This window comes from Dermacentor andersoni, chromosome 6 (assembly GCF_023375885.2).
Source record: "Dermacentor andersoni chromosome 6, qqDerAnde1_hic_scaffold, whole genome shotgun sequence".
NCBI lineage: Eukaryota > Metazoa > Arthropoda > Arachnida > Ixodida > Ixodidae > Dermacentor > Dermacentor andersoni.
The window spans coordinates 52335642-52351182 of NC_092819.1; the positions used below are offsets into that span (position 1 = coordinate 52335642).

Here is a 15541-nt window from a genome sequence, read left to right on the forward strand (position 1 = left end):
GCTCTTTTATTCGAACGTAAAAGCCTGGGTAGGCGCGGCGCGAGCAGCGGAAAGCAGCCCCGCAAAGCGCGGCCGAGGAAGAGGAGGAGGGAGTGAGTGAATAGACGGAGAGAAAGGAGGTCTGAGAGAGAGCCGCCCGTCAACTCGCGTCCCCTGGTGGAGGCGCGCGCAAGCGCACGTCACGTGAGCCATTCCGACCAACCGGAGCGCGCGGCCGCGCGAGTGCGTTTGTGTATGGGCGTAAGATTCGTCCGCATCCCGCAAGGCGGAGGCCCAAAAGAGCTAAACAAAAAGTTGTAGTCGCCCGCCCGCTCAAGCAACCGCGGCGGCGGGCGTGCGGGAAGCGAGCAGTGACGGCCGTGTGTGTGTTTGTAAACGGGTGTGCGCTGCTAGGGTGCAGCATTAAGAAAGCGATGTCTCCTCCGGCGCTGGGCATCGGCAGTGATCACCGACGTCGGCCACCGGTGTGATATACCCGAACGCGACGATGTCGACGGTGCAGAAACTGTGCGATCGGTGACCCGGTCGGCGGGCTCTCTCGCGCCGACGAGAAGCTCGACGTCCCCGGAGAGCAAGCTCCTTCGGCCACGGCGGCCGATCCGCCAACATGGCGACCTTCTCCCATTGGGTCTGGGTCGTTGTTTGGACACAATTCGTGCTTTTCCTGACGCTTTCGGCGCCCGCGGACGGGCAGAAGATGTACTGCCCGTCCAAGTGTTCGTGCCTCGGCCCGATTTTCGAGTGCCGCCGACGGGGATTGACAGAAATACCCAGGGATTTACCGTCGTGGGTCGAGATTCTGTGAGTACTGGTGACAGCTTTTCTCGTTTCGCTTTTCCGTTTCTTTTCTTTCTTTTTTTTTGCCGGTGATCACGCCGTGCACGGACCACACGTGGATGCGATCGGCACGTCGTTACACAGAAGCTCTATTCCGAGCTCCGTTAGCGACGCACTATTGTTCTTGGCTTTGCCATAAACGTCAGGCGTAATAGATTGCACGCTCCCCTGCGTGGGACATCTACTGCTGTTGTAACTCATCGCTGTCGCTCCTATCGTTTTGAGTATCTCGCGCCGAATAATGTGTCACGGTTACGTGAGTCGCAACCCTTATTCGAATGAATATGTATCGTGGCTAAACAGTTGCGTCAACACGAAACGGCAGCCGAGCGCGTCCGGCGGTTCCCAGAAGGCAGCGGCGGCCTGTGCGGCGTCCTTCGTTAGGCCTAACCGCTCTCTCCGGCGCGGTCTCTCCCGCGACAGCTTTTTTTTTTTTCTTTGCGCGCAATTAGCTCCCTTCGAGGTCGCATACTTTTCTCACTTCGCGCCGTCAAGCCGTTTTTACGCCCAGCTTCCGTTCTCCTGTTGTAGCACAGTTGAATGGCAGCCGTTCGGGAATCCGCCGATTCCGTTACCGCCGGCAAATGAGGGGCTAGCGGAGGGTGCCTTGTGGGTCGGGCAAGTTCGGTTCCGTGCACGACCGCATCGACGTCGCTATTCTGACCGTAGCGGCCGCTAGTTTATCGTCACTGTCAGCTGTTCAAAACCGACAACCGGTCGTTTTACTGTTTCGGATTACGGCGCCGATCGGACTGTGTGTTCTTGTTGCGAGGACTCCACGGTTTTGGCAGCAATGATTTCAGAACGACGTATAGCATACGATTCCTGTATTGGGAGGGCTCTCTCGAGGGTAGGTTTAACCGCGTGGTTACTTCTCAATACGCAGCAGCCGTCGGGGAAAGAAATGATCATAAAAGGATGAGCGTTCCATGAGTAGCCTACAATCGACAAAGCAAAAACGAAACTCCCGAGCCAGCAGGTGTTCAGTGAAGCGCGGCGCGCGCCGGCGCTAGGCAGTCTGCGATGCGTAGCTTATTGTAACCTTGATTTGTGCTCTTTACGAGCGCGGAGAAAGGGGAGTAGGGTATATACTCTTCCGCTAGAACAATGTGTTCGCAATGGATGTAGCAGCTTTGCCCTCTCCCTCCTCGCGCAGCAACGACGGATATTTTTTTTAATTTTTTTTTTTTGTTACCGCAACTGCAGCGGGGCTCACATTCGACGACCCCGTTATCTTGCTGCTGCTGTTTACTCCGTCTTTTTTTCTGCATTGCAGCGGATGAAGTGTAAGCGTATAACGCAGGCGGGTTTCGTTAATTGATAGCTTCACTTTTTTTTTTTGTCTGTCGCCGTCTGTTTCTACACGAAACTCTTTCATACATTTGTTGCCTTGTGTTTTTCTTACTGTACTCATCGACTTGTACAGCCGTTCGTGCCGTCTGCTCTGGTTCAGGGCTTCAAGGCTGCGTCCCTGCAAAAGCCCTTTGCTGTGTTCCGATCGTCAGTGGATTTCAATGTCGCAGTGTGTATGTGTGTGTATTGTATTGCGTAATCGCTCCACACACCCCCACGTGCCGTAATTTGAGTTCGTTGCCTCTGTGTAGCGGTGTAGCAGCCTGCACATGCGCGAGGTATGTGGAGCGCAGCGGCTTTGCGATCGCCGTGCCATTGCTGCGAGCTTGTGTGGTTGCGGAAGCTTCCCAAAGTGATTGACGTGCCTCGCTTCGTGTTGTTAGTTTGTTGAGAATGAGCGCAAAGTTTTAATGAAGGGGACCCCCGTCTTGGCTTGACGTTCGCGTTATTAGAGGTGGGATGTCGGGCATCGTAAATTTTTTGTGGGGAACGCGCGCTCCGCTTAAGCAACACCGAGGTTTTTTAAGAGGCCTGTCGGGGTCGAGAGAGATGTTGGTGCAAGAGGAGAGGGGGAGGGAGAGATCGTTGCGGCAACCTAATTAGGCTTCATTTCAGCGTGACCCAGCGCACTTTTCATGTGGCATCCGCTCGTGTAAGTGCGCGCACTGTCAACTTTGGCGAACAGCTTGACGCTAGCGGAACGAAATAAAACGTAAAGATGCAATCTATGTTTAGAAAAGACAGACTGTCTGCCTGCTTGCTTCACGAGAAGCTTCTTCTACTCCGCGGAACTCGTCTTCCGTAATCCCCTTTGCTTTGGAAAAAGTGAGTTGATGTAGAGTGTATGTACGTCCGGTTTTATGTAAAGAGGCGGTAGGCTCCGGAAAAAACAAAAAAAAAATGTCCCGCCAGTGCAGTTTTTCGAAGCTTGACAGCGCAGAAGTGTGCTCCTCTCTCTCCTCTTCCCCTGTATGTCAGGACCGGCGAAAATTAGAAATGCTGCGATTTGGCCTGGTTGGAACGGCATTTTTGTGAAACAGAATTGCTATAGTAGTTGTAAGTAAGCGCTGTCTCCCCTCCCCTCCTTACTGCGAATATTTTTTGAAACAGCCACGGGCCCAGTCTCGTATACAGTATGTCAGTGCACGGTTAATTAGCCCGGTCTAATACATGCGGCTGTCATATACGTCGTGTGCGACCTCCCCCTCCCCATTTCTAATTGACTTTTACTGCGACAGCAGTTAAAAGCTCGAAACTCGGTTAATTTTGCTGTGTTCGTCTGTCCGTCCTTTCCATTACACATATCCATTACACATAGCGAAGAAAAGTACAGTCGCATCTCGATATAACGAATTTACGAATACAACGAAGTAAATGTGAAACGTTTGTTGCCAATATCAGCTTGCAACGGACACGTGCGTGTGTCGAAATCGAATATAAGGAAGACGTTTACGTGTCGGGTACTAATTCGTTGTAACGAGGTCCGGCTTCACAGTCAAGGAGTTCAGAGCCGGACGGTATCGTTGAAGCCTGCAGATCTTATTTTTTTTCGTAGCAACAAATCGCTCCTCCCTGTTCCCGTAGTATATATATGTACCGCAGCGACCAAGGGTATTGGAAATATCTATGAAATATGCAGTGCTGGCGGGCTGGCTTGCCGCTGAGCGAAAATGAAATGCCCCTGTACCTGCGCAAAAGGGGGAGGGGGATGAAATACACGTTTACACGTTCGCAGCTGGCGGATTTGTGCGCGCTAGCGCGAATTAAGGTACATACAGTAATAAAAAAAATGTGCCTCCTCTCCGCGGTTCACTGGGTCGCGCCTTCTCAGGCACTTGAATGCCGGGCAGGTCTCCAAGTCGAGTCACTTCCAAGCTTTCTTCCTTGTTTCGCGCATTTATTTCCCTTCGCATTCGCTGCCCCGCGTCTTCGTATATATATATGTATGTTTTTTCCCGTTTCCGTTGTGGGTCTCTTCGCTGCGATCTGGCATGATATTCAGCGCCCGCATGGTTGGCACGGTGGATAACATTAAAAACGCGCGAGGCAACATCGCCGTTGCAACGGGTGTCGACGGTGGTGGTCTCGGGCGAGGAGGAGGCAAGTGAAAGGCCGCAGCAGTCGACGAGGTCACGTGCGTGTGGAACGAAGACTGTGCTTCCGACCTCGAAATTCCTGGAGCGAGGAAAAAAAAAAAAAGAACATGAGCATGAGGCGTGAGTAAGATAAAAGAGAGAAAAAAAGACACCTAACGCCGGCCACGTTAGTTGTTTGGTGGTATAACCACGTGATCAGTCTTTTTTTTTCTTTTTGTCACAAACGCGGGCACGGCAGCGTTTATAATCTTTCCGTCACGACGTATATGGCAGCTCCTGCGAAACCAAACCGAAGCTGCGGCCCAATTCGCGAAACTTTCCCCGTTCGCGTAAGCGCTAGCTCGTTGCCATTGGACGGCGCCCTTCATTAATCGTGGCCCGTATTCACAAAAAAAGATCTTACGATGTAAATTCTTCGTAAGAGCAAATTGGGCCACCAATCCAGATGCTGTACATCATGTTAACGGAGGCGGCCAGTCCGTGGCAAAGAGCATGCACTTGCGAATGAAAAGCTTTGAGAATTTGGCCCGATATGTCTGGTATATACCATGGATCGGTTAACATTTAATTGCTCTTACGATCAATTCTAGCGTAGGGGTGTTCTTTTGCATTCTTTTTCTTGTGTCTGTCTGCCTGGGTGAGTGTTAATACGGGCCGTGGTCCGTAGAAAATTAAACTATCAGAGTAAATTACTTATGGGCACTCGATCTCAAAAAAATTTCATTTTAGCGCACATTTAAAAGCCTTGCCACGTGACAGAGCCCGTCTTTTAGCCCACTATTTAGTTTTTCTGCGCGCAGCACGAGACTGGAATGGCCTGCCCACCAATGTTACCACTGTCGTCGACCCACTTTCATTCAAGCGGCTCATTGAAAACGACCCATCGTGACTTTTATTATCTTTGTTTGGCATTATAACCGCCCACTCCCCCATGTAATGTCTCAACAAGAGACCTTTGAGGAAATAAACAAATAAACTGTACCTCCGCTGGGTATCGAACCCGTGTCCCACGCGGCTATGTGCAGCTGGCAACCGGACGTTATTTTTGCGTTGTTTTTCCAGCGTGAATGACTTCGTGTAATTCATTTCCTGCGCACAATGCACTGCGCACACGCGTTCTATAGATCTCGGGCTTCCTGTTGCTGTCCGAGTTGTCGTCTGCTATATAGTATCGTTTAGCAGACGAAAACATCTGTATAGCCGAGCAGACGTGATTTGTCGCACATGAATTCATCGTTTCCGCTAACATTATATACCACATGCGAAGGAAACGGTTTGATATAGACGCCGTGCATCGCACGTACGCGAAGAGGTTCGTGCGTTATGCGTCGTTTGGGATGCGCTGCTGGGTGTTGATATAGTCTATATAGTCAGCACTAAAACACGCTGAATGTTGTACAGACGTAATGAATCGTCGTGTGTCGGTTTAGGTTGCATACGGTGGCGCGAACTCTGTGCTGATGTGTTTATGACGCCGCCGAAACTTCCGATTGTCTGCTGCAGCCATTGAGATGTTGATCGGTAAATTCTAATGAGGGAAAGTTAGAGAGCTGCGTCGTAAACACAGGGTCATGATGGTTGATTCTATAGAGGTAATGGGAAACGCGATAGGACTATAGCATGCCGCAGCACAGCACTGCATCGACAAGCTTATACGGAGTGGCAATCATATGTGCATTGTGCAGAAAATATAAAAGGAACTTGTGTATGTATATATGTATATATATATACAGACACACACACACACATACACACACACACTTGCGACCTTTTTGACGGCGCCCGCGACTCTGTTTTACTACAGCGTTAGTCGATTTGAATCGTTTACAAGCCCGTTATCGTGCGTCGCGCGTTCAGAAGACGAACGAGGCTCGGTGGCTGAGCCGTTCGCGAGCATAATTAGAGTGGCATTTGTATAGGTCTCCGCACTCATTGCGTGCGTACACCTGGCTAACATCGTATAACAGCGGGAGGGTATACATGTACAGCCGATACCGCCCGTTCTTCCGAGCTTATTGTTCGCCGTTGTGTGTGCGTGTATTTTTCACACACGCACACAGTGTGCAGCAGCCGGAGTCTATAGTCCGCGAGAAACATTAATAAGGAAAGCTAAACCTTATTGCTGCCGAGGACGGTGTTGTTGCCACTGCCGGCTGGCTCGCGCCAAGGACTTTGCCGTGCTGCTTCGCATGGGCTGCGAAGGAACTGCATGCGGGGATGGGTGAATTGGCTATCGCGAAGGTTGTTCGAGGCAGCCAGCGAGCAACTGCGACGGCTCCCCGCGTTATACACGTCCGTGTCGCTGGCAACAAACGCGTCCGAGTCCTGGCGCGGTTCGCGGGGCTGCATGCGCGAGCCGGGGGAGGAGGAAAGAAAGCAAAGATCGCTTGCTTGGAGGCTGCCAGCGGCGGCTTTATTGGCACCGCGCTGCAGTGCGAGGGAAAGGATCGACCTGGCGTTCCTCCTGTTGTCCTGCCTGTATTCTTTTTTCCACTGTCGTCGTTCTTTCGCATCTCGGGTGTCTTATATATTTAGCAGTGTCGTTCTGGAACGCTCGACGGACCGTCTGCGCCCGTGTGTGTGCGTGTGTATGTATGTGCTGGCGGGCGCCACCTACCCCTCCCCCTGACCTGCAGTGCAGTGCGGATCCAAGGCCAAGAGAGAGATAGAGAGCAAAGCAAAGCATGACTAAGGGAAAAGCAGCAGAAAACGGCGCGCGCTGCCCAAGTCGTGACTGGGTGGATGCGAGTTTTGCGTCCGTGTGACCCAACTGCTGGCGACGCGCGGAGTTTTTTTGTCTTTTTTTTTCCGTCGGTATGGCGTGGCGAGCATACATCATGTCGTTGTGACAGCTGGGCACAGCGACGCTAGTTAACACGTCGGCGAGCGAGGCCGGGAACGGGACCCGCGCTCCTGGACGGGCGAAACGCGATGACGCACGAACGGTGCGTGAGTTGCGCACTCTCGACCGTTCTGGCCAAGCGTACCTGCATACCTAACCCCACAGAGGCCAGCGTATCGTTTTCGGTACGTACAGTCAGCCACAAAATCATGCGGAACACGACGTCCGAGAAAAAGACGCTGAACGTCTTCGGAGCCTCACAACGCAGCATATAGCATGTTCCCATTTACAGCTTCCTACATGCATGCAGTGTATGTGAACAACTCTGTGATATCCGGTTTTACTGACTATGCGGTTACAGGCCGCTCAGAAAGTGAACGTTTCTTTGAGATCCCGTGGTCCGTAAACTTTTGTGGTTGAGTGTATACGCTCAGTTTGATAATCTTCACGCGAAACCTGCAGTATAGCCGCGCGTTTTTGACACGCCGGAGCGATGTTTCAGTTGCGGAAACTTCAGCAAATTACTCATTAATTGATTACCACACTAATGTAGATTTCACTATGCAGCCAATGCTGAGCGAACGTTCTCTTCGTGAGCGTAAAAAAGAATGAACGATTGTTCAATGCCTCTTGGTACGAAATTGTCTTTGCGCTTTCCGCGGTTAACGAAAAACCAAATTTTGCGAGGAGTTTGGGTATATAGGGTTGAAGATTTCGAGTCCTTACCGAGCCCCGTGTTTTTTAGGGGTGCTTTAGTGTGTTATGGTTAACACTCTACCATCACCGCTTCTAAAGCACCTTCACGCGTGTCTGAACCGTATTGGCTGAGGTAAAAATTCTCGGAATATGCTATACGTTGAGTCTTTCGGTCTTTTAAAATGCGCCGTAGTCCTTTTGCCGATAAACGAACACCTATAGACCCTAGCCAGAGCGTTGTCGAAGTGCGTGACATCATGGGGCAACGGTGAGGGGGACACTTCTCGGTGGCCTCTTCCGTGTATTTCGTTAGTTACTGCCTCTTTTCTGCGTCACCGAGCTTTGTCACGCGGTCTGAGTGACGACCGCGCTCGGTTGTTGCAGAAGCGTGTGCTGTCACAACCTAATACGTTTAGTCTCCCCCTTTTAAGTCGAAGCGTGTGTCCAAATAATGGCAGGAGCTGTCGTCGTCTTGAGTCATCCTGTCGTTCTTACGCGTCGTTCTTCCTCTAACCTGTCTGAAGCCAGAAATTACGCAGACCTTGGTCACGCGTCGCTCGGTGCTTGCGGGGCTTATTCGGATTTTGGTGTCTACTTATGGCGAAATGCAGTCTCGTCGTGCGCGCCTGGTATTGCCGCATCGCGCGGACATATCGCCTTCAAACGACTACGACGTCGCTCAAGGGGGGGGGGGGGGGGGGGGGTGAGGGGGGTTCGACTTGCCGCAGCTTGTGCGATCGATCAAAGGGCGTGTGTAGCGTAGGCCGCAACACCGCGTATTTACTGTTGCCGGGAGTCCGTGGTGGCAGCTGAGGTAATAACGGTATTATATACCTGGAATAACTATTTTTCTTACTGACGGATGCTTCTTTACCTCTGACGCGTTTCGTCATGGACTGGTCGCATGTCGGCAGCACATGTAAATTGCAGGCAACCATTGAAATGACATCCTCTTAGACCTCGACCATAGGAACGAAACGCTCGCTCTCCACTCACTCACTCACTCACTCACTCGCCCACAATCGCACACACGTACGCAAATACAACGGCGGCTGTCGCAAATTATTGCAAATGACACGCCCTGACATGTTCGAACAAAGCACGCAGGTAGGAGGGCGGTGCTACGAAATTGGGAAACGCTGCTTTAAACTCTGCGCATCTCCTGCGAACAGGTTTCTTCCATTGTTTCTTCACGGGGAGCCAGCGCCCCTGCGAGGAAGCGCCGGCGAAGCTAAAAGGCTGTTCTGGTGTCGCAATTTGAACGCCCCGTAGTGTATTCGTGCGTCCACAGGTGACGCTACAATTCGTGTACTCACTCTACGATTTTAGGCCGATGAGACCACTGCCGGCTTTCGAAATCGTAGGAGAGATCCACTAGAGGAGGCCAGGGGGCAGCAGCAACTGACGCGCCACGAATAGTGTGTATATATATATATATATATATATGACGCGTTCGCTGAAAACTTGCCAGGCTATATAGCGAAGGCCACGCTCACTGGATCAGCGGCCGAAGCGAGCAGTTGTGCGCTCTTCACTTCTAAAAGGCAGGTAAAGGAAGGAAGGAATCCTGTTGCTATACATGTTAGCAGGCGCACACCTGCGTCAGCCTGTTGCCACACGACACACACGCAGGGGAGTTTTTTTTTTCAAGCGAGCTTGCGCGCGAGGCATGTATCTAGCGCTGAGTCGGCGGCGCGCTGTTTTAACGAGCGGACGCGGGAGCGGTCTTTCTTCTTTTTTTTTTTCTTTTACGCAACCGCCGCCGCCGCCGCAGCGCGCTTGCATAAGCCCGGCGTGCGTTGTGTCGTGTGTATGTCTAAGCTGCATGCGTGCTCGGCGTGTGCCTATGTAGTATACCCATGCAACCGAGCGCTCGTCGTACGTGCCTTCCAAGGGGCCACCGGGGAAGCGAGGGTATGGTGAGGGTTGAGAAAGGGTCGGTCAAGACGACCGAGAGGAAGTCGGCGCGCGGCGTTGCGCGAACGGGAGCTTGCCGCGCGGCGCGCCGTTTTGATAGCAACGGGACGGCGGTGGGCGTGGCTTCGTTCTCGCGGAATTTCTGTTATTTGTGGCGGAGGGGAGGGAGGAGAGGATGCCTCCCGGGGAGCTTGGAGGGGGGGGGGGGGATTTCCGATTGTCCGTCGCAGCCTTGAATGAGGGGTTACGTGTAGTCCCTGCACGCGTACTGTATGTAGCTGCTGCCTCTCCGCGGGGCCGGGGACGAATCGACATGAAGCGAATTCGAGAAGGCAGTTTGAAGAAGAGAAAGAGACTCGGCAACTCGATAATGAAATCGGGGCAACTGGGCCCACCCAGTCTTTGTTCTAAGGAAGGGTTGTACTCGCTTCCTCTTCTGTAAGCCTGGTGTCGAGCAAATTGTCAGGTGTTGTGTATCAGCCGTTGATTCAAGGTCGGCTGCGGTTCGTTTCCGCGGGTCACACTAAGGCGACCAGAAAAAATAAAGCAACGGCTGCATGCGAGGCGTCACGTTCATTTCTTTTCCATTAAAGAGAGAGATTCTCTCTCTCTCTCGAGGCATGTCGATGGTCACACAGGCAGGAAAGGTGGGTGTGTGCCTGAACGCAAGTTTGTCCGCACTGCGAGAAAACTCTCATTAGTATTCAAGAGCTCATGGCACATTGCGTGCAGCGTTAAATCAAGGCCCCACAGAATACTATTTCGTTAGGCGCCTCCATTAGGCCTCAACGTCGATTAACCTTTGCTTCCTTGCGTGACTTGCAAAAAAAAGAAAAAAAAAGGTTACCTCATATTAAACGCAAAGTCAACTAGCATTGGCCAATATTTGGAAAGGTGCTGCGTATATATAATGAACAGGATTAACCACAGTTTGGTGCTTTCAGGTCCTTTAACCACTCTAAAGCGAGTCGGGCAGACTGGCTGGCGTTTCGACATGTTGTACTTCGCTATTGAAAAGTTGCTTTGTCATCAAGGGATCGACACCTGTTGCTATTGCGGCGGTGGCGAACAGTCTGCGCAGGAAGAGAAGCTGATTCAACCGGGGAATACATCCTTTTATGTGAATTCACTAATGATACGTTTGCCATAATCCATGTCGGAAGGCCCCCTGTACGTGTACACTTATTGGAAGCCGAGAGTTTGGTATAGGCCTGGTGGGCGCGGAAATAGGGCGTCGTCTCATGATCATTCTTTTTCGAGGTGAGTGCGGAGGGGGGCAAGGTCGCGGCGGTGGCGTTCCCGTTGGCCCTTCCTTGTGTGGCCTCCGCTCCGCGAACGCGCCTGCTCCTGATGGTCATGTCGTGGTCTCCGAGATCCCGCCGGCGCACCTTCGAGCAAAAAAGAAAGGCACGCCCGTGCCATCTCGGAGACCACAGTCAAGTGGTGCGGGCCGTTGCCGTCACCGCCCGCGACCCGCCGTCGTTCCACTTTTCGAATGTTTGCCTTGAATGTGGCATTTTGCGGGTGCAGTGCGGGGAAGCCTTCAAGCTACATGCGTCATCTCGTTGCGATCACGAGCCACTTCCGCGGAAACATGACACCTTTTGTGTGTGTGTGTGTGTGTGTGTACAACGGGGAGGCATGAGGTGGGGATTTGGTGCCCAACGGGAGCACGCCGAGTTCACTGTAGAGTTCGCGACTGCTTGTTCGGGACCCTACAGTCGCCCGGCGTCGGACACGGTGTGTGAGACGCACGCACGCACGACGAAACAGGGACGTATAGTCAAACGATGGAGTACGAAGCGAACGGCAACGCATATTATAGCTCAGCTGAATCGCGTACTCCGCTGCGTATACATTTAGGCGACATACGCGCCACGTTGCGTCGGTTACGGCGGTTTAATGTTCGGTTCCCGCGCGCTCGCTCCGCGACTGCGCTGCCTCGACGATGTCGCAGCTCGCAAGCGCTTGCGACGTTTGTTCTTTTACGCGCATGAATACTCGCGCTCGTTGCCTCCGTTTGACCCGGAAAGGAATCGGGCACGCCGTCCGCGTGTCTCGGCATCGTGCGCGCTTTGAAGAAAACGATGATAATAATAATAATAATAATGAAAGAGTAACGGTGGCACCCAGTGCGCGTTGCACGCGCTCTCGCCGGGGCAATTGCCGCCTACGTGTCCCGCCGCCGTCACGCACTGCTTTCATCTCGGTTAGGCCTTCTTTCTTTGCTACGGTTTTCTCCGCTTTCTTTCCGTGTCCCCCTTCTCACCGTGGGAAGCGTGCGGCGGGGCGTCCCACGCCCTCCCAACGGTTCTGGAGTGCCGCCGCCGTATGGTCGGTCGTCTTGCGAAGCGCGTTATAAGCGTAGCTGGGCCTCCCACGGCACGGGCAGCATCGTGAGCGTGCGTAGTAATGCAACGCGGCTGCAGGCAGGCGGCCGCCCGCCCGCTCGCTTGTCTGCCGCCCAGGCATTTTTTTTTTCTTTACTTGCTCGAGACGCGCGCGCGCGCGCGCGTTAATAGGACTTCCGTTACATTACGCGTCCCGACTCGAATGCCAGTCACGCATCGCCATGACGGTGCGCTCGCGTCGCGGGTGCCCCGCGGCATTTGCGTACAACGGCAGCGCGCGTTGCACGCCCCCCGGGGGGTGGAGGGGGGATACGTACCAGACTGCGGGTATACACATTAACCCCCGGCTGTCACTTAAGAATCGCGGTTACCAGCGCTTCTGCTGTTATTGTGGTGGTGTTGGCGGCGGCGCCGGGCCGAGATTAATAATGCTTGTTTCTGTGCGCACGCTATAAGGTTGAGCCTTGCCAGGTCTCTCTCTCCGGCGCTGAATCTCGCGTTGGCGGAGTTTTTTTTTTTTTTTTTCAATTCTCTGGTTTGCACTCGCCGCAAGAGCGTTCTAGTTTATAATTTAGGTTATCAGACATATTATATATGCTTTTTATGGAACCCACGCAGATGTTCTATAGTTTATGAAGACGAAACTACAAACGCTTGCGATATTTCGGGTCTCGGGTCGAAAACTTTGTCGAGGAGTGGACGACGGCGCTTTGTAACACACTTGCTGTGCGATCCTGTATACTGCCAGCAGTCGCGCTGCGAAATCCAACCATTCCAACAAAGTCCACCTCGGTGGCCGGGAAACGAACCCGCGTCCTCGTGCTCAGCAGCCACTGAGCCGCGCACCGCTCTGGTAAAAAAATAAAAAAAGTAAATAGAAATAAAAGCGAGACGAACGGTGGCAGCTTCGACTAAACGGCCCTGTCCTATAGATGACGTCAGCCATGTGCGCAACTCCGAAGTCTCAGAAGCAGATAATGGGGAAGCTCTGCAGGGCTATTGTGGCATTGTAGCGTCAGTGCCAGGTTTGATTCCATCTCGTCGCACTGCACATGACTCGAGTCACGTAGAGCGCGCACTCGGCAGCCTGCTCTTTCTCTCTCTCTCTCTCTATCCTGGCAGAGGACGTGTGAGGAATTCCGTCCCCTCGCGATAGCATTGTGTGTTGTGCGCGTGCTGTTGCTCGGAGTGAGACCGGTTACGTAACGCGAGGGTCAATTTATTCACCTCGTTCGAGGGGCAGCTCAGACACACACCTCTCCGCCGTTTTACTATCGGTGTACGGTGCTGAAAAGAAATTCAAGCGCGAGCTGCAACGAACGCTTTATTACGGGTAATTGCGTGGAATGCGCGACATTTGATTGCTCCGTAGCCGGTGTCTAAGCATGGAGTAGTCTCATGGAGTAGCCTCATGGAGTAGCCGCGGTTACAAGTGTAGGTGAACGACAAGCAAGGCATTGTTTGTAGAAATCTCGATTTTTTTTTTTTCGTTTAAAATTTTGAGCACTGTACATACGAACTTCATGTCCCAATGTATCATCGAAAGTGCGTGACTGCTTCATTGTATTTAATTTTGATAGGTGCGCGATTGCAACACCAATTCACGTGAAACAGGAAATATGAAGTTATGGACGTGTCGTTTCGGCCAATGTTAGAGCTTTTGTCAGTTCGCTGCTAATTTGTTCAATCGTACTTCGTTTGCATTTCAACTGAATCACGTCATAAGTATAACTGGGAATAAAAAAGAATGTTGGATATCTTTTTTTTACATCTTGCGTTGTGTACACTCACGTTTTATGCGCAGGGTATAAGTCGGACCTTTAGATGCATTAAGCAGCTATTGTTCTCTGTAATCAAGACCTAATTCGGTAGAAATGGACAGACGACACAACACCTGCCTCGTCTGCGCTTCTACTCTTTAATTCTGTGTCCTGTCTATTAGCGCTGTTTTGCTTTGCTTATCCTCTCAGGCCTTCGCTCAAGTAGGCTCTATGCATTATAATGCCAAGTTTCCTATTTAGAATTGCTTTCGTTGTTGCTCTGAAGCAGGGGATTTTGTCCTTGCAAGTAGCACTATAGAAAAAGGCAGACGACACAACTTCTCAGCCGTCTGGACCTCTGTTCTGCGTCCCGTCTGGTATATAGCATGCGTATCCTGTAAACGCTTCGCTCAAGTCTGCCTTTTGTGTTACAAGGACAACTTTCTCGTCCCAGTAGTGTTTCTGTCAATGTTGCCGCACACTTGACGAAGCATGCAGCGCGTTTTTTTTTGTTCGTCTTTTGGTCTGGAAATTTGTTGCGCTGATGCGAAGACTTTCGGGCGTGGCCGGCATGGTGCCCTCGCTCTGTCATCGGTTTTTCTCGCAATACGGGCCGCCGGCGGAAACAACGCCCTGCAACACAAATTAATGGCACCCGAAAGCCGGTTGACATGTGGTGGAACTTGCCGCGACTTCCCCAGCTTGGTGTGTTGTTGGCAGTGTCGAAGGGTGCGCACGAAGTGGTTCGACCGCGCGATGTTTTTTTGCACGCGAAACAGTCCTTCCCGCCGAGCGTGCAGAAGTCAAGGGAAGAACGTTTCTTTTTCTTTCGTGGTATAAGGGCAACACGTGCACTTGTTATGCGAGTCCTGGCTCACACTGTACTTACAATACGCCCCGTACAATTGGCTTCCGTCTGGGCGTGTCCTTAAGGCGTTGTTCTTTTTGAGTTTCGTGTCCGTGTCCCCGCGTGTGCCGTTTCTCAGAGTTTAGCCGGCCGAATAGAGGTTTCTTATGCGTTTCTTCGCGCGCAATTATAATGCGACTGTCGTGGTTCTTCTCACGCACGCGAAGTCACCGCGCACAAAAGACGTCTTCGCTTATACTGTCCGAGTCGGCTAAGCATTGTAGGAACACTGGGTGAGTTCCTACCGTGTAACCCAATTGTTTTGAGTAAAGAGAGCGCGTTTTTTTCGCACTTCGAAATATGAAAAGAAGAAAGGGCGTGGTAGGCGGCAGCAGCTTTAGACCCGCAGAATGGAAATTAAGGTCACACATTTTCAGTGGCATTAACCTCGTCCGTGTGACACCGGTATCGCACACCTGCCGACTTTCTCAGGTTGTTCGTGCAGTTTAGGAATTGGGGTCGTTTTTACGGATGTTTGTTATTTGAAAGGTTCGTTAAGCACAAATGAAACCAGAGGTCTGTTGCCAATGCGTCTTGGGAAGAGCGAAGTGGAAATGGTTACGGTAGATTATGAGAAGGGAATAACAGGTGGAAAAAGTAGAAGGGTGAAAGACGAAATGTAGAAGCATATTTCACCAAATTTTACGAAACACGTAAGTTCTGTTCGCGAAAAAAGTTTCGCTCTTTGGTCTCTGAACCTTCCGTTGGAACTATTCTGATGGTGCAAAAATACAAGAAAGAGTGCTAGCTTCGAGCAATCCCTTAGGCAAGTTCCTGAACCA

At 51.8% G+C, this 15541-nt stretch overlaps 1 protein-coding gene across 1 annotated transcript in view; it reads left to right on the top strand.

Moving 5' to 3' along the window:
• Positions 1-285: 285 nt before the first annotated feature.
• LOC126522908 (leucine-rich repeats and immunoglobulin-like domains protein 3) overlaps positions 286-15541 on the top strand; it is a 117004-nt gene continuing 101748 nt past the window's right edge. Inside the window, exon 1 of the mRNA XM_050171752.3 lies at positions 286-801. Within this exon, the coding sequence (XP_050027709.2) occupies positions 608-801 (194 nt within the window). The 5' untranslated portion in view covers positions 286-607. The remainder of the gene's footprint in view (positions 802-15541) is intronic.